The sequence below is a fragment of the Spermophilus citellus genome, assembly GCF_964194105.1.
Source record: "Spermophilus citellus genome assembly, chromosome: 16".
Taxonomy (NCBI): Eukaryota; Metazoa; Chordata; class Mammalia; order Rodentia; family Sciuridae; genus Spermophilus; species Spermophilus citellus.
Genome location: NC_138196.1, coordinates 62668906 through 62696093, shown reverse-complemented (window position 1 = coordinate 62696093; position 27188 = coordinate 62668906). Strand labels below are relative to the sequence as shown.

At 34.7% G+C, this 27188-nt stretch overlaps 1 protein-coding gene across 1 annotated transcript in view; it reads left to right on the top strand.

Moving 5' to 3' along the window:
* The window catches only part of GALNTL6 (polypeptide N-acetylgalactosaminyltransferase like 6), a gene marked incomplete at both ends in the record, with an annotated part of 1074421 nt that overhangs the window by 947734 nt on the left and 99499 nt on the right, over nt 1–27188 (top strand). Inside the window, one exon of the mRNA XM_081269347.1 lies at nt 18216–18333. Coding sequence (XP_081125473.1) covers nt 18216–18333 — 118 coding nt within the window. The remainder of the gene's footprint in view (nt 1–18215; nt 18334–27188) is intronic.

Genomic DNA, 27188 nt, shown 5'->3' with positions numbered 1-27188 from the left:
GAAGATCAACTCAACTCTAGAAGAGGTAATAGCTGCAACAGATGGAATGTCAGATAAAGAATTCAGTATATACATGCTTCAGATGATCTGGAGTCTCAAGGAAGACATGAGACAGCAAAATCAGACAATGAAAGATCACATTGACAAGGAACTACAGAAACAAATCCAGGAAGTAAAAGATCAATTTCACAGGGAGTTAGAAGTAATAAAAAACAAACAAATAGAAATCCTAGAAATGCAGGAAGCAATAAACCAACTTAAAACCTCAATTGACAATACTACCAGCAGAGTAGATCACTTAGAAGATAGAACATCAGACAATGAAGACAAAGTATTTCAACTTGAAAAGAACATAGACAGCTCAGCAAGACTGCTAAGAAACCATGAACAGAACATTCAAGAATTGTGGGATAACATTAAAAGACCAAACTTAAGAGTCATTGGGATACAGGAAGGCACAGAGCTCCAAACCAAAGGAATAAACAATCTATTCAATGAAATAATACGAGAAAACTTCCCAGACTTGAAGAATGAAATAGAATCCCATATCCTAGACACCTACAGGACGCCGAAAGTGCAAAATCATAAGAGATCCACACCTAGACACATTATAAGGAAGATGCCCAACATACAAAATAAGGAGAGAATTTTAAAAGCTACAAGAGAAAGAAAGCAGATTACATTTAGGGGCAAACCAATCAGGATAACAGCTGATCTCTCAACACAGACTCTGAAAGCTAGAAGATCCTGGAATAACATTTTTCAAACACTGAAAGAAAATGGGTTCCAACCAAGAATCGTGTATCCGGCAAAATTAAGCTTCAGGATGGAAGATGAAATTAAAACCTTTCACGATAAACAAAAGTTAAAAGAATTCGCAGCTAGAAAACCATCTCTCCAAAAAATCCTTGGCAAAACATTACAGGAAGAGGAAACTGAAAATAACATTGAAAACCATCAGTGGGAGGTAGGACAGTAAAGGGGGGAAGTAATCAAAGAGGAAAACTAATCAGGTTTAGTAACATAAATAAACAAATATGACTGGAGGAACAAACCAAATCTCAATAATAACCCTAAATGTTAATGGCTTAAACTCACCAATTAAGAGACACAGGCTAGTCGAATGGATCACAAAACAAGATCCAACAATATGTTGCCTACAGGAGACGCATTTGATAGGAAAAGATATACATAGACTGAAGGTGAAAGGCTGGGAAAAATCATTCCACTCATATGGACTGCGGAAACAAGCAGGAGTGTCCATACTCATATCAAACAAAATAGATTTCAAGCCAAAGTTAATCAAAAAGGATAAAGAGGGACACTACATACTGCTCAAGGGAACCATACACCAACAAGACATAACAATCATAAATATATATGCCCCAAACAATGGTGCAGCTACGTTCATCAAGCAAACTCTGCTCAAGTACAAGAGTCTAATAGACCACCATACAATAATCATGGGAGACTTCAACACACCTCTCTCACCACTGGACAGATCTTCCAAACAAAAGTTAAATAAGGAAACTATAGAACTCAACAACACAATTAACAACCTAGACTTAATTGACATATATAGAATATACCACCCAACATCAAGTAGTTACACTTTTTTCTCAGCAGCACATGGATCCTTCACAAAAATAGATCATATATTATGTCACAGGGCAACTCTTAGACAATATAAAGGAGTAGAAAAAATACCATGCATCTTATCTGATCATAATGGAATGAAACTGAAAATCAACGATAAAAGAAGGAAGGAAAAATCATGCATCACTTGGAGAATGAACAATAGGTTACTGAATGATCAATGGGTTATAGAAGACATTAAGGAGGAAATTAAAAACTTCTTAGAGTTAAATGAAATCACAGACACAACATATCGGAATCTATGGGACACATTGAAAGCAGTTTTAAGAGGAAAATTCATTGCTTGGAGCGCATTCCTTAAAAAAAGAAAAAACCAACAAATAAATGACCTCATATATCATCTCAAAATCCTAGAAAAAGAAGAGCAAAACAACAGCAAAAGAAGTAGAAGGCAAGAAATAATTAAAATCAGAGCTGAAATTAATGAAATTGAAACAAAAGAAACAATTGAAAAAATTGACAAAACCAAAAGTTGTTTCTTTGAAAAAATAAATAAAATGGACAGACCCTTAGCCATGCTAATGAAGAGAAGAAGAGAGAGAACCCAAATTACTAGCATATGGGATGAAAAAGGCAATATCACAACAGACACTTCAGAAATACAGAAGATAATCAGAAATTACTTTGAATCCTTATACTCCAATAAAATAGAAGATAGTGAAGGCATCGATAAATTTCTTAAGTCATATGATCTGCCCAGATTGAGTCAGGAAGATATAGACAGCCTAAACAGACCAATAACAATAGAAGAAATAGAAGAAACCATCAAAAGACTACCAACTAAGAAAAGCCCAGGACCGGACGGGTATACAGCAGAGTTTTACAAAACCTTTAAAGAGGAATTAACACCAATACTTTTCAAACTATTTCAGGAAATAGAAAAAGAGGGAGAACGTCCAAAGACATTCTACGAGGCCAACATCACCCTGATACCTAAACCAGACAGAGACACTTCAAAGAAAGAAAACTACAGACCAATATCTCTAATGAACCTAGATGCAAAAATCCTCAATAAAATTCTGGCGAATCGGATTCAAAATCGTATCAAAAAAATTATACACCATGATCAAGTAGGATTCATCCCTGGGATGCAAGGCTGGTTCAATATACGGAAATCAATAAATGTTATTCACCACATCAATAGACTTAAAAATAAGAACCATATGATCATCTCGTTAGATTCAGAAAAAGCATTTAACAAAGTACAGCATCCCTTTATGTTCAAAACTCTAGAAAAATTAGGGATAACAGGATCATACCTCAACATTGTAAAAGCAATCTATGATAAGCCACAGGCCAGCATCATTCTGAATGGAGAAAAATTGAAGGCATTCCCTCTAAGATCTGGTACAAGACAGGGATGCCCTCTCTCACCACTTCTGTTCAACATAGTCCTCAAAACACTGGCCAGAGCAATTAGAGAGACGAAAGAAATTAAAGGCATAAAAATAGGAAAAGAAGAACTTAAATTATCACTATTTGCAGACGATATGATTCTATACCTAACAGACCCAAAAGGGTCTACAAAGAAACTATTAGAGTTAATAAATGAATTCAGCAAAGTGGCAGGATATAAAATCAACACGTATAAATCAAATGCATTCCTGTATATCAGCGACAAATCCTCTGAAACGGAAATGAGGACAACTACTCCATTCACAATATCCCCCCAAAAAATAAAATACTTGGGAATCAACCTAACAAAAGAGGTGAAAGACCTATAAAATGAAAACTACAGAACCCTAAAGAGAGATATAGAAGAAGACCTCAGAAAATGGAAAAATATACCCTGTTCATGGATAGGCAGAACTAACATCATCAAAATGGCGATATTACCAAAAGTTCTCTATAAGGTCAATGCTATCCCAATCAAAATCCCAAGAGCATTTCTTGTAGAAATAGATAAAACAATCAGGAAATTCATATGGAATAATAAAAGACCCAGAATAGCAAAAACAATGCTAAGCAGGAAGTGTGAATCAGGCGGTATAGCGATACCAGACTTCAAACTATACTACAGAGCAATAGTAACAAAAACAGCATGGTACTGGTACCAAAACAGGCGAGTGGTCCAATGGTACAGAATAGAAGACACAGTAACCAATCCACAAAACTACAACTATCTTATATTTGATAAAGGGGCTAAAAGCATGCAATAGAGGAAGGATAGCATCTTCAACAAATGGTGCTAGGAAAACTGGAAATCCATTTGCATCAAAATGAAACTGAATCCCTTTCTCTCGCCATGCACAAAAGTTAACTCAAAATGGATCAAGGAGCTCGATATTAAATCAGAGACACGGCGTCTGATAGAAGAAAAAGTTGGCTATGATCTACATACTGTGGGGTCGGGCTCCAAATTCCTCAATAGGACACCCATAGCGCAAGAGTTAACAACTAGAATCAACAAATGGGACTTACTCAAACTAAAAAGTTTTCTCTCAACAAAAGAAACAATAAGAGAGATAAACAGGGAGCCTACATCCTGGGAACAAATCTTTACTCCACACACTTCAGATAGAGCCCTAATGTCCAGAGTATACAAAGAACTCAAAAAATTAGATAATAAGATAACAAATAACCCAATCAACAAATGGGCCAAGGACCTGAACAGACACTTCTCAGAGGAGGACATACAATCAATTAACAAGTACATGAAAAAATGCTCAACATCGCTAGCAGTCAGAGAAATGCAAATCAAAACCACCCTAAGATACCATCTCACTCCAGTAAGATTGGCAGCCATTAAGAAGTCCAACAACAACAAGTGCTGGCGAGGATGCGGGGAAATGGGTACACTTGTTCATTGTTGGTGGGACTGCAAATTGGTGCAGCCAATTTGGAAAGCAGTATGGAGATTTCTTGGAAAGCTGGGAATGGAACCACCATTTGACCCAGCTATTCCCCTTCTCGGTCTATTCCCTAAAGACCTAACAAGAGCATGCTACAGGGACACTGCTACATCGATGTTCATAGCAGCACAATTCACGATAGCAAGATTGTGGAACCAACCTAGAAGCCCTTCAATAGATGAATGGATTAAAAAAATGTGGCATTTATACACAATGGAGTATTACTCTGCAATAAGAAATGACAAAATCATAGAATTTGGAGGGAAATGGATGGCATTAGAGCAGATTATGCTAAGCGAATCTAGCCAATCCTTAAAAAACAAATGCCAAATGTCTTCTTTGATATAAGGGGAGTAACCAAGGACAGGGTAGAGACGAAGAGCTTGAGAAGAAGATTAACATTAAACAGGGATGATAGGCGGGAGGGAAAGGGAGAGGGAAGGGAAATTGCATGGAATTGGAAGGTGAGCCTCAGGGTTATACACAATTACATATAAGAGGAAAGGAGGGGTAGGAGAAAAATTTTATAAGTGGAAGAAACGATTTATAGTAGAGGGGGTGGAGAGAGAGAAGGGGAGGGGAGGGGAGCGGGGATAGTGGAGAATGGGATAGACAGCAGAATACATCAGTCACTAGAAAGGCAATTTGTAAATCAATGGAAATGTAACTGATGTGACGCAGCAATCTGTATACGGGGTAAAAATGGGAGTTCATAACCCACTTGAATCAATCTGTGAAATATGGTATATTAAGAACTATGTAATGTTTTGAACAACCAACAATAAAATTAAAAAAAAAACAAATATATAGAAGAGAGCAGAAACACAGCAATCAAATAGAACTGGAAAGTAGCATGAACATCATGAAAAAACAAGGGAAAAAAGAGTACAAACAATGCAGGACAACTTAAATCTAAAGGAGGACCTAGAAGCATCAGAAACAGGGATAGGGAAAGAACTCAAGGCATACCTAACTCAGATGGAAAGGAATATTAGAGAAGACATGAGACAGCCAGTGCAAGCAATAAAAGTATATTTTGAAAATGAATTAAACAAACAAATTCAAATGGCATAGAACGAGCTTTACCAGGAGATAGAGATCTTTAAAAAAATCAAACAGTAATCCTAGAAACGCAGGAAACTATAAACCAAATTAAAAACTCAAACGAGAATATTACAAATAGACTAGATCAAGTAGAAGTCAGAACATCAGATAATGAAGACAAAGTTTATCAACTTGAAAAGAATATAGTCAACACAGAAAAGATGCTTAAATTCCATGAGCAATCTATTCAAGAGATATGGGATGTCATAAAAAAAACCAAATCTGAGAGTCATCGGGATAGAAGAAGGCATAGAGAATCAAACCAAAGGAATGGACAACCTATTAAATGAAATAATTCTAGAAAACTTCCCAGAGATGAAAGATGGAATGGATTGCCAAATCCTGGAACCCTACAGGACCCCAAACGTTCAAAACTGTAATAGACCAACTCCAATACATATAATTATGAAGATAGCCAACATACAGAACAAGTAGAGAATATTAAAAGCTATGAGAGAAAAGAGGCAGATTACATTCAGGGGTAAACCAATTAGGTTAACGACTGATTTTTTATCACAGATTTTGAAAGCGAGAAGATCCTGGAATAATGTATTTCAAACGCTGAAAAATAAAGGATTCCAACCAAGAATACTGTATCCAGCAAAATTAAGCTTCAGATTTGACAATGAAATTAAAATATTTCACGATAAACAAAAGCTAAAAGAATTCGCAGCCAGAAAACCAGCGCTGCAAAGCATTTTGAGCAAAATACTACAAGAAGAGGAATTGAAAAATAGTGCCCAAAACTAACAGCAGGAGGGATCTCAGGAAAGGGGGAGGAAAATAACCAAAAAATAAAAACTAGCCAAACTAAAATAAATAAATAAATAAACATGACTGGAAGTACAAATCATATTTCAATTGTAACCTTAAATGTTAATGGCCTAAACTCACCAATCAAGAGACATAGGCTAGTAACCTGGATCAAAAAAAAATCCAACAATATGCTCCCTTCAGGAGACTCATATGATAGGAAAAGATATACACAGGCTGAAGGTAAAAGGTTGGGAAAAATCATATCACTCACATGGCCCTCGGAAGCAAGCAGGAGTGGCCATACTCATCGAATAAAATCAACTTCAAACCTAAGTCAATCAAAAGGGATGAAGAAGGACACTATATACTGTTAAAAGGAACCATCCACCAACAAGACATAACAATTATCAATTTGTATGCACCAAACAATGGAGCTGCAACGTTCATAAAACAAACTCTCCTCAAGTTCAAGAGTCAAATAGACTATAACACAATAATTATGGATGACTTCAACACACCGCTCTCACCATTAGACAGATCCTCTAGACAAAAGCTGAATAAAGAAACTATTGAACTCAATAGCACAATCAATAACCTAGACTTAACCGACATATATAGAATATATCAGCCATCATCAAGTGGATACACGTTCTTCTCAGCAGCACATGGATCCTACTCAAAGATAGACCATATATTATGCCATAGGGCAACTCTTAGTAAATATAAAGGCATGGAGATAATACCATGCACCATATATGATCATAATGGAATGAAACTGGAAATCAATGATAAAAGAAGGAAGGAAAAATCCTACATCACATGGAAAATGAACAATGTTACTGAATGATCAATAGGTTACAGAAGACATAAAGGAGGAGATAAAAAAAATTCATAGAGACAAATGACAATACAGACACAACATACCGGAATCTATGGGACACAATGAAAGCAATTTTAAGAGGAAAATTAATTTCTTGGAGTACTTTCCTCAAAAAAAGAAAAAACCAACAAATAAATGAACTCACACTACACCTCAAAAACCTAGAAAAGGAAGAGAAAAACAACAGCAAATGTAGTAGAAGACAAGAAATATTTAAAATTAGAGCAAAAAATCAATGAAATTGAAACAAAAAAAAACCATTGAAAAAATTGAAAAAACTAAAAGTTGGTTCTTTGAAAAAATAAATAAGATCGACCGGCCCTTAGCCATGCTAATGAAGAGAAGAAGAGAGAGAACTCAAATTACTAACATATGGGATGAAAAAGGCAATATCACAACAGACACTACAGAAACACAGAAAATAATTAGAAAGTATTTTGAAACCCTATATTCCAATAAAATAGAAGATAGTGAAGAAATCGATAAATTTCTTAAGTCATATGATTTGTCCAGACTGAGTCAGGAAGACACACATAATTTAAACAGACCAATAACAAAGGAAGAAATTGAAGAAGCCATCAAAAGACTACCAACCAAAAAAAGCCCTGGACCGGATGGGTATACAGCGGAGTTTTACAAAACCTTCAAAGAAGAATTAATACCAATACTTTTCAAACTATTTCAAGAAATAGAAAAAGAAGGAGCTCTTCCAAATTCATTCTATGAAGCCAACATCACCCTGATTCCAAAACCAGACAAAGACACTTCAAAGAAAGAAAATTACAGACCAATATCTCTAATGAACTTGGATGCAAAAATTCTCGATAAAATCCTGGCGAATCGAATACAAAAGCATATCAAAAAAATTGTGCACCATGATCAAGTAGGATTCATCCCTGGGATGCAAGGCTGGTTCAATATACGGAAATCAATAAATGCTATTCACCACATCAATAGACGTAAAGACAAGAATCATATGATCATCTCGATAGATGCAGAAAAAGCATTTGACAAAGTACAGCATCCCTTTATGTTCAAAACACTAGAAAAACTAAGGATAACAGGAACTTACCTCAACATTGTAAAAGCTATATATGCTAAACCTCAGGCTAGCATCATCCTAAATGGAGAAAAACTGAAGGCATTCCCTCTAAAATCTGGAACAAGACAGGGATGCCCTCTATCACCACTTCTATTCAATTTAGTTCTCGAAGTACTAGCCAGAGCAATTAGACAGACAAAAGAAATTAAAGGCATAAAAATAGGAAAAGAAGAAATTAAATTATCGCTATTTGCAGACGATATGATTCTATACCTAACAGACCCAAAAGGGTCTACAAAGAAACTGCTAGAGTTAATAAATGAATTCAGCAAAGTGGCAGGATATAAAATCAACACACATAAATCAAAGGCATTCCTGTATATCAGCAACAAAACTTCTGAAATGGAAATGAGGAAAACCACTCCATTCACAATATCCTCAAAGAAAATAAAATACTTGGGAATCAACCTAACAAAAGAGGTGAAAGATTTATACAATTAAAATTACAGAATCCTAAAGAGAGAGATAGAAGAAGATCTTAGAAGATGGAAAAATGTACCCAGTTCATGGATAGGCAGAACTAACATCATCAAAATGGCGATATTACCCAAAGTTCTCTACAGTTTTAATGCGATGCCAATTAAAATTCCAATGGCATTTCTTGTAGAAATAGATAAAGCAATCATGAAATTCATATGGAAAAACAAAAGACCCAGAATAGCAAAAGCAATTCTAAGCAGGAAGTGTGAATCTGGAGGTATAGCAATACCAGAGATCAAACTGTACTACAAAGCAATAGTAACAAAAACAGCATTGTACTGGTACCAAAACAGGCAGGTGGACCAATGGTACAGAATAGAGGACACAGAAACCAATCCACAAAATTACAACTTTCTTATATTTGATAAAGGGGCTAAAAGCATGCAATGGAGGAACGATAGCATCTTCAACAAATGGTGCTGGGAAAATTGGAAATCCATATGCAACAAAATGAAATTGAATCCCTTTCTCTCGCCATGCACAAAAGTTAACTCAAAATGGATCAAGGAGCTAGATATCAAATCAGAGACACTGCGTCTGATAGAAGAAAAAGTTGGCTACGATCTACAAATTGTGGGGTCGGTCTCCAAATTCCTTAATAGGACGCCCATAGCCCAAGAGTTAATAACAAGAATAAATAAATGGGACTTACTTAAACTAAAAAGTTTTTTATCAGCAAGAGAAACAATAAGAGAGGTAAATAGAGAGCCTACATCCTGGGAACAAATTTTTACCCCTCACACCTCAGAGAGAGCCCTAATATCCAGAGTATACAAAGAACTCAAAAAATTAAACAATAAGATAACAAATAACCCAATCAACAAATGGGCCAAGGACCTGAACAGACACTTCACAGAGGAGGATATACAATCAATCAGCAAGTACATGAAAAAATGCTAACCATCTCTAGCAATCAGAGAAATGCAAATCAAAACCACCCTAAGATACCATCTCACTCCAGTAAGATTGGCAGCCATTATGAAGTCAAACAACAATAAGTGTTGGCGAGGATGTGGGGAAAAGTGTACACTTGTACACTGCTGGTGGGACTGCAAATTGGTGCGGCCAATTTGGAAAGCAGTTTGGAGATACCTGGGAAAGCTGGGAATGGATCCACCATTTGACCCTGCTATTGCCCTCCTCGGACTATTCCCTGAGGATCTTAAAAGAGCATACTATAGGGATACTGCCACATCAATGATCATAGCGGCACAATTCACAATAGCTAGACTGTGGAACCAACCTAAATGCCCTTCAATAGATGAATGGATAAAAAAATGTGGCATCTATACACAATGGAGTACTACGTAGCAATAAAAAATGACAAAATCATAGAATTTGCAGGGAAATGGATGGCATTAGAGCAGATTATGCTAAGCGAAGCTAGCCAATCCTTAAAAAACAAATGCCAAATGTCGTCTTTGATATAAAGAGAGCAACTAAGAACAGAACAGGGAGGAAGAGCATGAGGAAAAGATTAACATTAAACAAAGACAAGTTGGGGGAGAGAAAGGGAGAGAGAAGGGAAAGCATATGGAAATGGTAGGAGACCCTCAATGTTACACAAAATTACATAGAAGAGGATGTGAGGGGAAAGGGGGGTGAAACAAGGGAGAGAATTGAACAACAGCAGATGAGGTAGAGAGGGATGATGGGAGGGGAGGGGAGGGGGGATAGTAGGGGATAGGAAAGGTAGCAGAATACAACAGTCACTAATATGCCATTATGTAACAATGTGAGTGTGTAACCGATGTGATTCTGCAATTTGTATTTGGGGTAAAAATGGGAGTTCATAACCCAATTGAGTCAAATGTATGAAAGATGATATATCATGAGCTTTGTAATGTTTTGAACAACCAATAAAAAATATAAAAATTTAAAAATTAAATAAATAAATAAAAGTATATGCGCAGTATAAAATTTCAAGGTTTCCACTAAAAGAATGGAAATAAGTTGTATTTCTAAATCTGTTAAAAAGCAAGTATAATACAAAAAGAAAAATGAACTAGGGGCTGGGGATTTGGCTCAAGTGGTAGCGCGCTCGCCTGGCATGCGTGCGGCCCGGGTTTAATCCTCAGCACCACATACCAACAAAGATGTTGTGTCCACCGAGAACTAAGAAATAAATATTAAAAATTCTCTCTCTCTCTCTCTCTCTCTCTCTCTCTCTCTCTCTCTCTCTCTCCTCTCTCACTCTCTCTTTAAAAAAAAAAAACTTAAAGCCTGGTTTATGATATTATAAGTAATTCCTATAAAGCACATCAATATGTTCACAGTTAAATTTTTCTTAGTTTTTTTTTATCTGTTTTAATAAGTTATACATGATGTAGAATGCATTTATGCACTTTGATATACATATATAGATTGGATATAATTTCTCATTTTTCTGAGTATACATATTACAGAATCATATTGGTCATGTAGTCACATATATACATACGTAATAATGTCATGTGATGTGTAACCGATGTGATTCTGCAATCTGTATTTGGGGTAAAAATGGGAGTTCATAACCCACTTGATTCTAATGTATGAAATATGATTTGTCAAGAGCTTTGTAATGTTGTGAACATCCAATAAAAAAAAATAGTGTTAACAGAAAAAAAAATAATAATGTCTGCTTCATTCTACTGTCTTTCCTATCCCTAAATCCCCTCCCCTCCCCTCCCATCACTTCCCTCTACCTAATCTAAAAGGACACTAATCTTCCCTAGTGCCCCCCACCTTATTGTGAATTGGCATACATATATTAAAGAAAACATTCGCCTTTGGTTTTGTGGGATTGGCTTATTTCGCTTAGCATGATATTCTCCAACTCCAACCATTTACTGGCAAATGCCATAGTTTCATTCTTCTTTAAAGCTGAATAATATTCTGTGGAGTATATATACCACATTTTCTTTATTCATTCATCTATTGAGGGACACCTAGGTTGGTTCCATAGTCTAGCTATTGTGAATTGAGCTGCTATAAACATTGATGTGGCTGCGTCACTATTGTATGTTGATTTTAAGTCTTTGGGGTATAAACCACTGAGTGGGATAGCTGAGTCAAATGGTGATTTCATTCCCAATTTTCTGAGGAATCTCCATACTGCTTTCCATAGTGGTTGCACCAATTTGAAGTCTCACCAACAATGTAAGAGTGTTCCTTTTTCACCACATCCTCACCAATGTTTATTGTTGCATGTATTCTTGATGATTGCTATTCTGACAGGAGTGAGATGAAATCTTAGAGTAGTTTTGATTTGCATTTTTATAATTGCTAGATATGTTGAACACTTTTTCATATTTTTATTGATCTTCTGTGAAGTGTCTGTTCAATTCCTTATCCCATTTATTGATTCGGTTACTTGTTTTTTGGTGTTAAGTTTTCTGAGTTCTTTATATATCCTAGAGATAAATGCTTTATCAGAGGTGCATGTGGTAAAGATTTTCTCCCAATCTGTAGGCTCTCTCCTCACATTACTAATTGTTTCCTTTACTGAGAAGAAGCTTTTTAATTTGAATCCGTCCCATTTATTGATTCTTGATTTTACTTCTTGTGCTTTAGGAGTCTTGTTAAGGAAATCAGATCTTAGGCTGATATGGTGAAGATTTGGGCCTATTTTTTCTTCTATTAGCACAGGGTCTCTGATCTAGTGCCTAAGTCTTTGATCCACTTTGAGTTGATTTTTTGTGCAGGGTAATCGAGGTTTTTTAAAAATTCATATAAAATGAAAAGCAAGAGTATAGAAGAATATGCTGAAAATAATAAATTTCTCTTCTTCATTTCCTTTGAGGAGAAAATGATACAACAGATAAACTCTTCTTATCTTTAACATAGCAGGAATATATTAACCTAGCTTCCTTTGACTTCAGTACCTTGCCCAACAGTTAACTCCTCAGTGTGTAGTCAAGTATGAATTTCAGTGAACAAACATAGGTGCACAAGAAATATCCCAATGTTACATTTTCTCCAAAGTTATAAAATTCAACACAATTCTGAAATGATGCTCATATTATGATTTCATATATACACAATATTTTGCATAATACAATTTTATTGTTTAAAACTTTTCAAATTTATTCCATTTTATTCTGGATATATATTACAGATAACTCACAGAACATAAAAGTGCACATTGAAAACAGGTCATTCTGTAATGGGGGGAGAGAAACGGAGAGAGAAGGGAAAACATACGGAAATGGTAGAAGACCTTCAATGATACATAAAATTATAAGAGGTTATGAGGGGCAAGGGGGAGGGAAAAAAGGGAGAGAATTGAACAACAGCAGGGGAGGTAGAGAGGGAAGATGGGAGGGGAGGGGAGGGGAGGGGGGATAGTAGGGGATAGGAAAGGTAGCAGAATACAACAGTCACTAATATGGCATTATGTAAAAATGTGAATATGTAACAGATGTGATTCTGCAATCTGTATTTGGGGTGAAAATGGGAGTTCAAAACACAATTTGAGTCAAATGTATGAAAGATGATATATCATGAGCTATGTAATGCTTTAAATAATCAATAAAAAAATAAAAATAAATAAAAATAAATAAAAAAATAAAATGTAGAGTTAAAAAAAAGAAAACAGGTCATTCTGTTAATTATTTTTAAAACTTTTAAAAGATAATTGCTTCAAAATATTCACTAGATAATGTGGGGTTACAACATATGTGAAAGTGAGATGTGTGATAGCTAAGCAGAAAGGCTGGAGGAGGATAAATGAAAGCTACTATCCTAAGATTCCTCAAATAATCAGAAAAGAAGACAGAAACCACAGTTGGAAAACAGAAAAAAAAAGTGGAAGATAATTGGATTAAATCTAACTACATAAATAATCAAAGAAAAGGATCTAAATAACCCAATTAAAAGCAAGATATGTGTGTGTGTATATATGTATATGCTATAAGAAAGCCACTTAAGTATAAAGACACAAATAATTAAAAAGTAAAAATAAATACAAAGTTATAAATACTAGTATTTAGATGATACAAATCTAAAGAAGATGGAGTGTCTATGTCAATAACACAAAATAGATGATAACATATAGACGATTACCAGGGAGGATATAAGTCACCTAATAGTTATGATGAGGTTAAGAATAGAAAAACCCCTAAACATCTTTGCACTGTTCGCAGAGCTACAAAAGACATGAAGCAAAAAACATAGACAGCAATGAAAAAAATAAACAAACTCAGAATTATAGTCAGAGATTTCAACACTCCTCTCTCAATAACTGATAGAGAAAAGGAGAAAGAAAATCAATAAAACTATACATGATTCAAAAGATACTATCAAACAACTGGACCTAATAAATATTTATAGAGCACACTGCCCAACACCAACAGAATTCAAAACTTTTCAAATACACCTGGAACATTTACCAGAATAGACCACATTCTGAGCCATCAAAAAGTCCCAATAAGGAGAAAAAAAGGTCTCATACAAAGTACACACTTGGACCACAATGATATTAAATTAGAAATCAATAATAGAAAGATCCAAAAATTCCTAAATATTTGGAAACTAAATTAAACACATCTATGTAACATGCAAGTCAAAAAAGAAAATTAAACATATTTTTTAAAAAGTATTTTGAACATAATAAACATGGCAATATTACCTATCAATTGTGGGGTTCTGATAAATAGTAATTAATGGAGATTTACGGTACTAAATACCTATCTCAGAAAAAAATAAAAGACTCAAATCTGTTATCTCAGTTTCTACCCTAAATAACTCTAAAATGAAGACAAATTAAATTGAAAATAAACAGAAGAATTAAGATAATTGTATACTAAAAAGAAATTAATAATGATAAAAGACAAACAAAAGAGAAATTAATGAAGTGGAACAGTCCTTTAAGCAGATCAATAAAATTGGTAAAACTGTGGCTAGATGAGTCAGGAAAAAAAGAAAGAAATGCACAAACACACTAATATCATTAACCATCATGGAAATGCAAAATAAAACCACACCACCATATACTGTTGTAATGACTAGACTTCAAAACATTGACCATCCTAATTATCAGTGAGGACACATGGTGACCAGAACACAAACATTGCTGGAGGAAGATAAGGAGGTATAGTCACTTTGGAAAACGATTTGCAGTTTCTTAAAAGGTTAAGCATGTGCCTATACCAACCATATGACCTAATCATTCCACTCCTGGGTATTTTCCCCAGAAGAAATGAAAGCACATGTCCACACAGTGAGTACACATAGGTCATAGCAGCTTTATTCATAAGAGCTCTGAACTGGAATCAACCTACAAGTTCATTAATAGACTCATGAATAATCAAACTGTGGCGTATTCATGCAAATAGAATACCACGCAACAATTTTTTTAAAAATGAACTATCAACACATGCTACAACATAGACAAATCTCAATATTATCATATTAAATGAAAGAAGCCAGTCCTCTCCCCACCAAGAAAATGCATCCTGCATGATCTCATTTATATTATATAAAACTTTAGTAAAAGCAAACCTTAATCAGTTGTAGAAGAAAGTAGATCAATAGCTTCCCCAGCGAGGAGAATGAAGAGAGGAACCCGAGGGCATAAATGCAAAGAGGCACGAGAAAACTCTTGGAGATTGTAGATGAGTTCATTTCTCAAAAGTGGTGATGGGGTTACAAAAGTACACATAAGTCAAAACTTACCAAATGGTACACTTAAAATATGAGCAATCCCTTGTATGTTGTCACGCTTCAATTAAGCCATTCTTAAAATTTATAAGTAAATCATACATTGCTGGTAGGACTGCAAATTGGTGCAACCACTATGGAAAACAGTATGGAGATTCTTAAGAAAATTTGGAAGGCAACCACTATTTGACCCAGCTATCCCAATTCTAGGTTTATACCTAAAGGACTCTAAGTCAGCAAACTACAGTGAAGCAGCCACATCAATATTTGTAATAGCTCAAGTCACAATAGCTGAACTATAGAACCAACCTACGTGCCCTTCGACAAATGAATGGATAAAGAAACTGTGGTATATTTACACAATGGAATATTACTTTGTCTTAAAGAAGAATGAAATTATGGCATTTGCCAGTAAATAGATGGGCTTTATGCTAAGCAAAAAAAAAAAAAAAAAAAAATCCCAAAGAACCAAAGGCCAAATGTTTTCTCTGATATGTGTGCTAATTCACAATAAGGTGGGGGGAAAGAACAGAGGTATTTTAGATGAAACAGAGGGGAGTGAAGGGATTGGAGGGGGCATGAAGGCAGGAGAGATAGTAGAATGAATCTGACATGGTTATCCTATGTGCATATATGATTACATGACCTATGTGACTCTACATCATGTACAACCAGATGAATGAGAAGTTATACTCCATTTATGCATGACGTGTCAAAATGCACTCTACTATATATATAACTAATTAAAACAAATAAATTTTTTTAAAAAAAATTATACATGTGTAAAAAGTATTTCTAAGGCATGCTAATTTATTAAAGTAAATAAATTAATAAGTTAAATTAATTTAATTTATTGGGAGCTTGATAGAAACATTCACAAGGTAAACAGGATCCATTTGAATTTATCTCATTATGTGTCTACATTAACCTAAAATACAATACATGGGCTTTTTAAATAAGTTCGTTAAGAAAACAAGATTATTGTGTTTTCAACAAATTGTTCACAATAAAAAAATCAATTCTGAACTCTCTATTTCCTAATCCCTCCCTCACTACCATGCTTCTAGTTTTCAGATCCTTTGTGGGCAGTGTAAATTTTGATGCACTTTGGCCTCGTGTTTGACACAATTAAATGAGAATATATTTGTATGACTGAGAGTGGTTCAGAGTGAATAGGACTGGAGAGTATCTGCTGTCTCATACCCCATCCCTGCAGAAGCAAAGATTGCAATGACTGAAATGTATTCATTGGGGAGCTGAACCCAATAAGCATTACAGTCCTAATTTTTTCCAGCTACAGTTGTAATTCCACTCTGAAATGCAGTGCGCGGTAAAATGGAAATGATTAGGCTGCTCGGAGAGGAATGTAAGGTATATCTGATTATAAATTATTAATTCAAACAAAATTAAAAATGACATGTTCTGCATTCTTCTCACTTTTCTAGAGTAAAAAAAAATAAGTCTCCCTTTCAGACTTTTAATCTTTCAGTCTACATATAATTTATACCTACAAAAATATTTCTAAACTGAAGTGATTAGATCAAGTACCATCTTAACATGCAAAGTTCCTTAAATTCAGGTTTATGTTGCACAAGTGCCTCAAAGAACATTACCAAGAGTAAAGCCTCAGGTAGAATGCAAATTGGTGTGCTTATCACATTTATAGACATTTTAAAATATGTATCAAAATTGTATGTTTTGCATTGCCATTTATAAATATTCTGTTTCAAACATTTTTCAAAACTGTCACATTGACTGTGCTAAAAATGTTTGTTTTTATGTTTGCTTGGCCTATTTAATGGTGTTCTCACATTATTCTATATCTATGTGTATAGAGCTGTCTCTCTTGACCCCTATAGTGTCATGGTGAAGAGCACAAAGATTTTAAAATCAGAGGACCAGGTCCAGCCTGGCTCACCACACACTAATTCCAGCCTTGGGCCTGTTTTTCAAACCATAGAGGTGGTATTCACGGTGTTGTTATCAGGTTTTCATCAAGGTAATGAAGTAAAGACCTTAGCCTACAACCCAGCACATAGGCAGCACTCAAGAAAACAAAACAAGAATTTTGAACTCCAAGAAAGAAGTAGGGCAGGGCACATCCAGTGATTATAATTATCTTATTAATAGCAACATGATTATGCATCCTAACATTGTAGAATTCCTGAAAATTATCATGTAGTCAAAATGATATTTCTTAGAAAGGCAAGAAGGCCTAAAAAAATTGTATAAAGTGAAAAAAGATCTCGTTTAAATTTCAGCTTCATATTGTTAATTAAATAATTCTGGTTGGTTATTCTATTTTGATTGACCATTTTACAGTCTATAGACAGGATCTATATGTAGTAGATGCTCAGTGCATGCATCCTAAAGGATTAAGTCAACAACATTGTCAACACCATTCTCTGATAGCATGAGACCTCTTTCAAAGAAAAAGCTCTAACATTGAGTGCAAAATGTGAGTCACATACATATTTCTAAAGACTAACAGATGGAGAAAATGTAGTTCTGCAGGGCCTTTGTTTCATTAGAACCTGAAATGCAAAGTTTAATATTCAAAATGGTTCTTCCTCAATCCTCACTATAGAAAAGTGGCCCCAAAAGAATCATATATCCACTTATAGAAAATGGTATGGTTCATTTGACCACTAAACCATATCACAAAGTTTGGTATTTTCCCCTCAAATAAAATGTCATTATCTCTGATGTTCATAGTCCTTTAAAGATTATTTTGTTCATTTCACAGGTCTCCTGTCATGGCTGGAGGTCTCTTTGCTGTGGATCGAAAATGGTTTTGGGAACTGGGTGGCTATGATCCTGGTTTAGAAATCTGGGGAGGAGAACAATATGAAATCTCTTTTAAGGTAAGCTGCCACCACCCTCTTCATACATAGTTTACATAGTTTTGACAATTGTTTACATAGTTTTGACAATTGTTTACATAGTTTTGACAATTGTTTACATAGTTTTGACAATTCTGCTATGACATCATTACTCTATGACTTATGTTGTAGGACGATTTGATGACATTAATGACAGGTGACACTACACATTGTCACCTTTTCAAGCTAGCTTTCCAATGAGAGAGGCTACTTCCTTCTGGCATTTCAGTGTGTTGTAGCCTCGCCATACACACAAAAAAATTCAAACTCCTATTTGCAGATGGGAAACTGTGTCCCAACAGACCTAGGACTCCACTGGTGCTGAGGCCCTTAGAACACAAAAGAAAAATTAAATGCATTGAGGAGAAAGAAGTCAAGTTATTGGAGCTTTTCCCCTTTGTAGTTGGACCAAGAAATAATAGTTCAGATTTTTATCATAACCAGTTAGTTATTCCAGAATTCCATTAACCGAAAAAGAAACTTAAAAATATAAATGACAAAGTGAAGCTCTTCTTTATAAAAGTCCCAAATAAGTAAGATTTTAATTTAGTTTTATATGGAATTTTCAAAGTCTACTTACTTTAACAGTCAATGCTCAGTAAGATTGTACACTTTATCACATAAATATATGTAAACACTGCATATATATGTATATGTATGTGCAGTTAGATAGGATCTCAAATTTCAGGGTTTGTGGATATGAAGAACAGCTAAGCAAAGCACCATAAACTATGTTAAAAATATTCTAAACTGTTAAAAGATTTTTTTTTTGAAAAAGCAATCTAAGAACTCATTTTTTTCTTTTTTTCCTTTATCATAGTCATTATTTACATGTAAGTATAGATTGATTCTTGTAACATCGTACAGACAGCCCTAAGTAAATCGGTTTTAGACTATTACTTCCACTATAAAATCACACCAGTTCTTTCTGAAGAAAGAAAATGCATCCTGAATATAATAAATGCAAAAAGCAGCTAGAGCTGGGTGCTGTGTTACAGCCCGTAATCCCAGCTACTTGGGAGTTGAGGCAGGAGGATGGCAAGTTCAAGCCTCAGCAATTTAGCAAGATCCTGTCTCGAATTTAAAAACTTTTAAAGGGCTGGGGATGTGGCTCAGTGTAAAATGTCCCTGGGTTCAATCCCCAGTACCAAAAATAAAAATCTGCTTGAAATATTTTAATTTATATATGCGAAGCAAATGACAGAAGTTATTTTTAATTGTTTACTTATTTATTGATTGATGAGGTATATACTAGGAATTGAACCTAGGAGTAGTTTCCCACTGAGTTACATCTCTAGTACTTCTTTTATTTTGAAACAGGCTCTCACTAAGCAATTGAGGTTGACCTCAATCTTATGATCTTCCTGCCTCGGCCTCCTGAATCTTTGGGATTACAGGCATGTGCCACCACATCCAGTTTAAAAGTAATTTTTATTAAACTGTAGCAACTATATCTAATATATGAACAGAAATATTATGTTGTCCTTACCCTCAAAATAAAATACGCTCAAAAGGAAACTCAAGAGGCATGACTGCAGGCTTCATATCATCTGGAGTTTTCCCTTAGACAATGCTGACTATAATCCTTGAAATACCACTTATTAGTGCATTTTTCACCCAAACACATCTAATTTTGCATATAAAGATAGGTACTTCTTATGCATTTTTATAGACTCGTTGTTTTAAACCTTTGAACTTACCAATGTCTTTGGGTTCCTCTGTCACAGCAATGGTTCTACACCTTATTACAGTGCATACAACAGAAGGAAATACAGCAGTAATATTTCTAGAAATAGCATTTACTACATCTACTTAATGGTATAAGCCAGATGCTGAGCTTCATGTGCATTATCAAATTTTAAATTAAGCTATAAAAGTTATGGGTGATATTGTTCCATTTTGAAGATGAAAAACTGAGACTTAAAGTGTTAAACATTTTTTAGATTAAATTTTTTAGATTGTAAAGATGAAACAAATTACCTAGTGTCACTTAGAGATTACAATGTTCTGTTTCTGCTTAATTGCAGAAACTACAAAAGCATGAAATTGTCTGACACCCACATCTTATCTACCAACACCATTCTCAAGTTCACTGCTAACCTCTTGATCACTGCCTAATCACTCTCATTGAACAGCAACTTGTATCTTCATTATAATCTAAGAGCACAGCAGCAACCTTTCTACTGACCCTGGCAAAATACTATTGATTTTCAGACATTGCCCAAATATCAGTTGGATGCAAAATTTGCAATATTACCTTCAACTGGAAAAACACAGTACTGCATTTGATCCCAGAATTTAAAATAAATGTGGCATTGGTGTATTTGCAATATCATCAGAATTCTAGGGATACTTTTTACTTTTTAACAGTTCAAGAAATATCTTTTCCTTAAGTTCTTTTAATTCATTAATTTCTTATATTTAAAATGATAGGAAAATTTCTAGTAAGCAAGGGATACCTGGTTTTGAATAGTGAACTGGATAATGGATAAAATTGCTATTGAGAATCTAGAGAGTGTGAAGAAGATGCATTTGCATTCTAAATCACAGAGGTGCTTTTGAGGCAAACATAAACTTACATTTCACTTCTCACCGTACCTAGCACACCTCTCCTGGGTGACCTGAGATTTTATTACCCCATTTTCTATTTTTCAGTTATCTGTCACTCTAAAGGATATAATTGGAATGCAGCCTGTCGTCTTTGTCTAAAAACCATGGCAACGGCACTGGAAGTTCAGGACCAAATTGCCCCAGGTTGTTTGGTTGGAATGACAGATTCTCTGGCGACAGTTATGTCTTAACAGGGTCCCCTTTCAGACACATTCCTTCATTCTTCTCACTGCTGTTTGCTGACCTTGGGGTTTTTGTCCCTCACTATTAGGATGTGTAAGATGAGGAGGACAAACTTGAAGAGGCTTTGGTAGAATTTACATTGAAGCACGAAGAATTTTCCCTGTGTGAAAGGAATCAAAAGTCTCGTACACAAACCGCTGTTAAATTACAATACAAATAATGGAGAAAAATCAAACGTCTGCATTTTTGGACACATCCCATAAATTGTGATTAATCTTACAGTGCAAAGCATCGTAAGATATACACTGGTCAGCACTTAAGGTTTGGGGAACACATATAGATGACTCAGAGTTTACTAGAACACTATACATCATAATATAGAAATTGATTTAAGATGACAACTAAGTATTCTAATTCAACAGACTTGTATAAATGTTCCTTATTAGGCCTCTTTGTTTCCTATTTACTCTTCCAAGAAAGAATCATTTCCTTAAAGTTTTTGACAAGTTCCATTGCTTAATGAAATTATTTCCTGAAAATCCTATCTCATACAAAGGAGTGCATTTTCTGTCGAGCAGTATTTTATTAACAGAGCTCTTCCATTCTTTCTCTAGAAATATCTTTCCTTGATTTTTGTTTTCTTTTTAAAAAAAACTGACTCATTTGATGAGTAGATTTCATGACATAACATAAAATCCAACACAGTATAATTTTCAGGAGTTGAAGGAAAGAGCTCTCTAGAAAAAATATGATCTGTCCATACTATGCTCAGTCTTCAGTAACTTTTAATAGGAATCTGGACTCCCATGTGGCCCAGGATTATCCAGCTGTCTTCCAAGGTTACCAGGTTAGCCAGCTGCAAAGGAGGTAAAAAGCAGCATTTAGTCAATCGTTCAACCAGCTTTTATTGAGCATCAAATTTATGCCAGGCATTGTTCCAGGTACTCAATTTGCAGTTGCACCTGGATACAAAGGGGAGACTAAGACAGAATGCACAGTGTGGTGTATAAGAGACACTCCATATCTTTAAATATCATCTACTGTTTGTTACTGAAATAATATTAAAACCACTATAAAGTCCTTATTCTCTAGTAGGCATTTTTATATCCATTCTCCAAATATAGAAGTCCATATGTTAGCATTTTCAAAAAATCTGTCCTTTGATTTCAGAAAATAAAAGTGGACAATGGACACTAATTAGGCACCCAGAAGAGACTCAGAAGGAAGCCCAGCCACTCTAATTTGCAGAACCTCTAGCATGAGACAAACTTTGGATCCAGGAGGTGTGAAAGAGCATTAAATTAATTTTGGGCTTCCCTTGTCTATCCCCAGGAGCACATCAAAAAGGCCCTACATGGGTGCAATATTTCTTGACCATCTGTAGTGCCAGAAAGAGCTCTTGATCCATAGCCTCAGCTATGCAGAAACATTCAAGGCCCCAGGTGAGAAGAGTATGAGAACCATATGTTCTAAGAATGAATCCAACAACCCTGGGAGCCCCACAGCTGATCTCAAAATCACTGTTACTGGATTACAGCATCCTGTGTGACCATCTTTATTATGTTCTCTCATCCCTTCTATGTGGTGGGCTTAGAATCCAGACATTTAAGGAAACTCATTAATTAATTCCATAGACATCTACTTTTTTTTATTACAACTTGCCAACTCTGGGCTAAACTCTCAAGGCTCAAGGACAAATGTTAAGAAGATTGTCTCCCTGGAGGAACTTATTTTCCAATAGAAGACTAGAGAATTAATTCACCTCACTTTCTCATCCTAAGTATTGTTTGGGATATATTTCATTTCCATGTTCACAGTAATAATTCAGCACATATACAATAGCCTCTTCTCTACCTCTCCTCCTCTAATCTTTCTCCTCTTTTAATTCATCCAACATTTCATTAATTTTACCCTGACTTGCTTTATTTTCTCCTCCTAAAAGTTTGTAGTTGCTCCTAATTACCATACAAATCAAGAGAACATATTGAATCATAAACCACAAAACTTACCATCAATTATCAGCCTCTTCTAACTACCTCAATTTATACTGAACACCAGGTTAACTAGAATTTTCCTTTTCATCTCTGAAAAGATAAAACTCATATTTCCATTATTGCAGGGATTTTAACTAACCAGTCAGACTGGGAAGAGTTACTGAGAAATTTGTTTCTTCTCTCTATAAATATTAATCACCAGCCTTCTCAGTGTGTCTGTATACCATGCAAGCTGGGCTGTACAGAAATAGGTAAAGAAAGCCCAGTAGAAGTCCTTGATTTACCCGCTAAAGAGAAACATTAATTAGGCAGAAAAGCATTTAAAAATATAGTTTCTTCTAAAACAGAACATATAAATGCACATTTATTTTATTCACCAGTCTTCTAAAGCAAGTAGGGCAAAGCTTTCCTCCTGCCTTTGGGTCCTGTAAAACTATAGTTTGAGGAGTAAAATTAAAGGTGCACAAATCACAGTTGTACTGAGTTTCCTAGAATTTCTAGTTTGGGTTCCTTTAAATTGGAATGAGAACTTAAGGGTATGCTGAAGTTATCTTAATGCAGTAACAGAATCTTATTGTTTGGTTTGGTTTGATTTGGTTTTGGTTGGTTGGTTGTTTTAGAGTTTTACACAATCTTTTATTATTACTTGCCCACATCTAATTTGACATAATTTTTTTCCAACACCTCAGTCCTTCCAAACTCTTCAAATTAATTTTGGCATGAACAACAATTCTTAGTTTCATCATCCTATTAAAAGGTAGTAAATTTAATTATATAATTAAAATTTTAAAACTAGTATTTTGACATTTGGGATGAAATGCATTGTGTTTTGTAAAGTTCTGACCACTCTATTCAGTCTATGGTGATAACAATAATTGGGTTGTTCAATAAGAAAAAAAAATGAACTAGCACTTAAAGTTCATTGGATTCAATATCTTATCTCATTCAACATTAATTCAAGGTTTAAAAATTCTGTTTCATAATTGCAAAGAAAGGCCATTGCCTGGTTAATATCAAAGCAAGAATTAGGAATGGGTTTGTTCAAAAACCCATTAACCTAATTTCTTTTAGCTGGTAAAATAGAAGACTGTATGATCTTGTTGAAAAATAGCTACTGACACTCTCTAAAACTACTTTCAAAGGAAATAAATGTTCTTCCTGTTTGACATTTATTAAATACAAGACCTTACAACTCTTGTTATGATTTAATGTAATATTGAACTTTTTTAATATTTACAAAATGCAATGGCTATTCAATAATGAATAGGGACTAATCATTGAGTATGAAGCATCTGTCACTGATCATAGCTCAGCAAACCATTAGACCCTGCTAGGGTTTGATCTCATTACAGAGCTTCTCAAGAACAAATGTGCATTTTATTTGTTATACTTAGCATGAATTCAAAATTAATACCAAAATATTAGCTATATTTAAAGTTTCCCAACATGGTACATAAGCCATCAAAATATTATAAGTGTATTTATAATTCATCAATTGAAAGTCTTATAAAATTATAATAGTTTAAAATGGAAAAGAAAATATTTCCTTAAATTTCACTCAAAACAAAAAAAAATGGAGAAGAAACGAACCAAAAAAATGAAGTTTGTGTTAAAAGCAAAAGAGAAGTGATATTTTGAAAACATATAGGAGTATGAAGGATAGGTTAACAAAAGGAAAAAATGAAATACAGATAAACAATGTTAAAAGGTAATACAGTGAAATGATGTTAAAAGGTAATAGAGCGAAACGAAGGTAGAGTTCTTATTAATGTCATCAAGAAAAAAAATTAAAATAACATATCCCAAAACATGAGAGATACAGCTTAAGCAGTATACAGAATAAAAGTAGTCAGGCCAGTTGGTGCAGGCCTGAAAACCCAGTGGCTTAGGAGACTGAGGTAGGAGGATCACAAATTTGAGGCCAGCCTGGATAACTTAGAGGACTATGTCTCAAAATAAAAAATGGCTAGGAGTGTAGCTCAGGGGTAGAGCACTCCTGGTTTCAATCCCCATTACTGTGAAAGTAACAGTGATAAGGAGGAGGAGGAGGAGGAGGAGGAGGAGGAGGAGGAACAGAAGAAGGAAGGAAGGAAATATTCTTATATTTTATGTCAACATAAAAAGAAAGAATAAAGATAAACAAATCATTTGCAAGTGAAAATAAAATAAACTTACAGAAATACAAATAAAAGATGTACAAACATTAAAAGGGAAATTAATGATTTAGAAAACCAAACCTAGTAGTGGAAGAGCTGGTTCTTCATAGCCAAAAGTAATTAGTATGAGATACGGATAGATATGGAGACAGCTAAATGAATTAGATATCATCAATTGCTCCTTAAAAAACAAAATATAAATACAAAAAAAAGGATAATGGAAAAATATAAATTTCAAAAAAATTTTAATAATCATAAGAGAATGCTCAGTTCTATACCAATAAGGTTATGGGTGATATAGATGATTTGGAAGAGAAGTGCAGCATATTTACCAGGGTTCTCAGCTAAGGATCTCACAGGGCTGAAATCAAATGTCGAGCCAACTCTATCTTCATTTGGAAGCTCAGCTAGGGAAAGGTCTTCCGAGTCGCCTCAGATCATTGACAGAATCAAATTCTTGTGGTTGTGGGACTGAATTCTTCATTGTCATCTAGAGATCATTCTCAACTCTTAAATGCCACCCACCCCCAGGTCCTGGCCACATCACCTCCTGTAGGCCCTCTCCCAATATGGCAGTTGACTCTTTCAAGGCCTGCAATGGAATTTTTCTCACACTTCACCATCTTCAAAACTCTTCCTTCAGGAAGCAGTGAATCACTTTTGAAGACTCTCTTTCTTAGGTGAGACTTACCTAGGATAATTGCCCTTTTGATTAACTCAAAGGCAACTTAATTGGGACCATAAATATATCTGCAAAGTTCCTTCACTTTCATCATATAAAGACACCTTCTCACAGGTGTGAAATCTATCATCTCTGCAGTATTTCCCACTCTCGGAGGGAGGAGATTATACAAAGTCATGCATATCCAGGGAATTTGAGGGCAACTTCAAAATTCTATCCCACACTTACCAATGACCATAGAAGAAAAAAAAATCAAAAAGAGAAAATCATCCAAAAAATAGAACAGTAAATTCGATTGGGTTTATTTTCTAAACATATAAAAACACAAACTCCAAAATTTTTTAATTGTTCTCTAGTATCAGAAAATAAAAAATCTTTTAAATTGTTATAAAACTGTCACTCATATTTATAACTAAAATCTGAACAGGATAGCACAAAAAAATAGAGAAGTACAAGCCTATTTTATGTGAAAGTAATAACATTAAAAAAATAATAATCATAAAACATTACACAATAAAATAACTATTCAAAGACTAATATATCAAATTAAATGCAGCTTTCACAAATATGTTTTAACACTGGGCTGTGTATTAACAAATTCACCTTGATAGCAAATTTTAATGGTCATAGTCATCTCCATAGGTAATATAAAATACAGGTTAAAATTTACAATCTACTTTTGAACAAAATACTTAATACAGATGATTAAAAGATAAATATATGCTTGTATAATAAATGTATCTCAATTCAAAAGCTATCAATTTGCTCAATAAGAAAACTCTGGGACTTTTCTCATTAGATTATTATTTAATGTTATTTGATATTATTCTGAAGATACTAGGTAACGCAGTTAGACAAGAGATAGGAAAAAATTAGAGGCCATGCACAGTGGCACTCTGGAGGCCAAGGCAGGAGGATCAAAAGCTCAGAGTCCACCACAGCAAAATTGAGGTGCTAAGCAACTCAGGGAAACCCTGTCTCTAAATAAAATATAAAACAGGGCTGGGGATATAGCTCAGTAGTTGAGTGCCCCTGAATTCAATCTCCGGTACCCAACAACAACAACAACAAAATTAGAGATGAGGAAAGCTTTTCATTAATTGCAAGTAATATGATCCACCTAAAAAATGCATGGGAATGAACCAAAAAAACTACTATAAATAATAAGAAACTCAGTAAGTTGCCTGGGTAAAATGTGTATGTGTGTGTGTC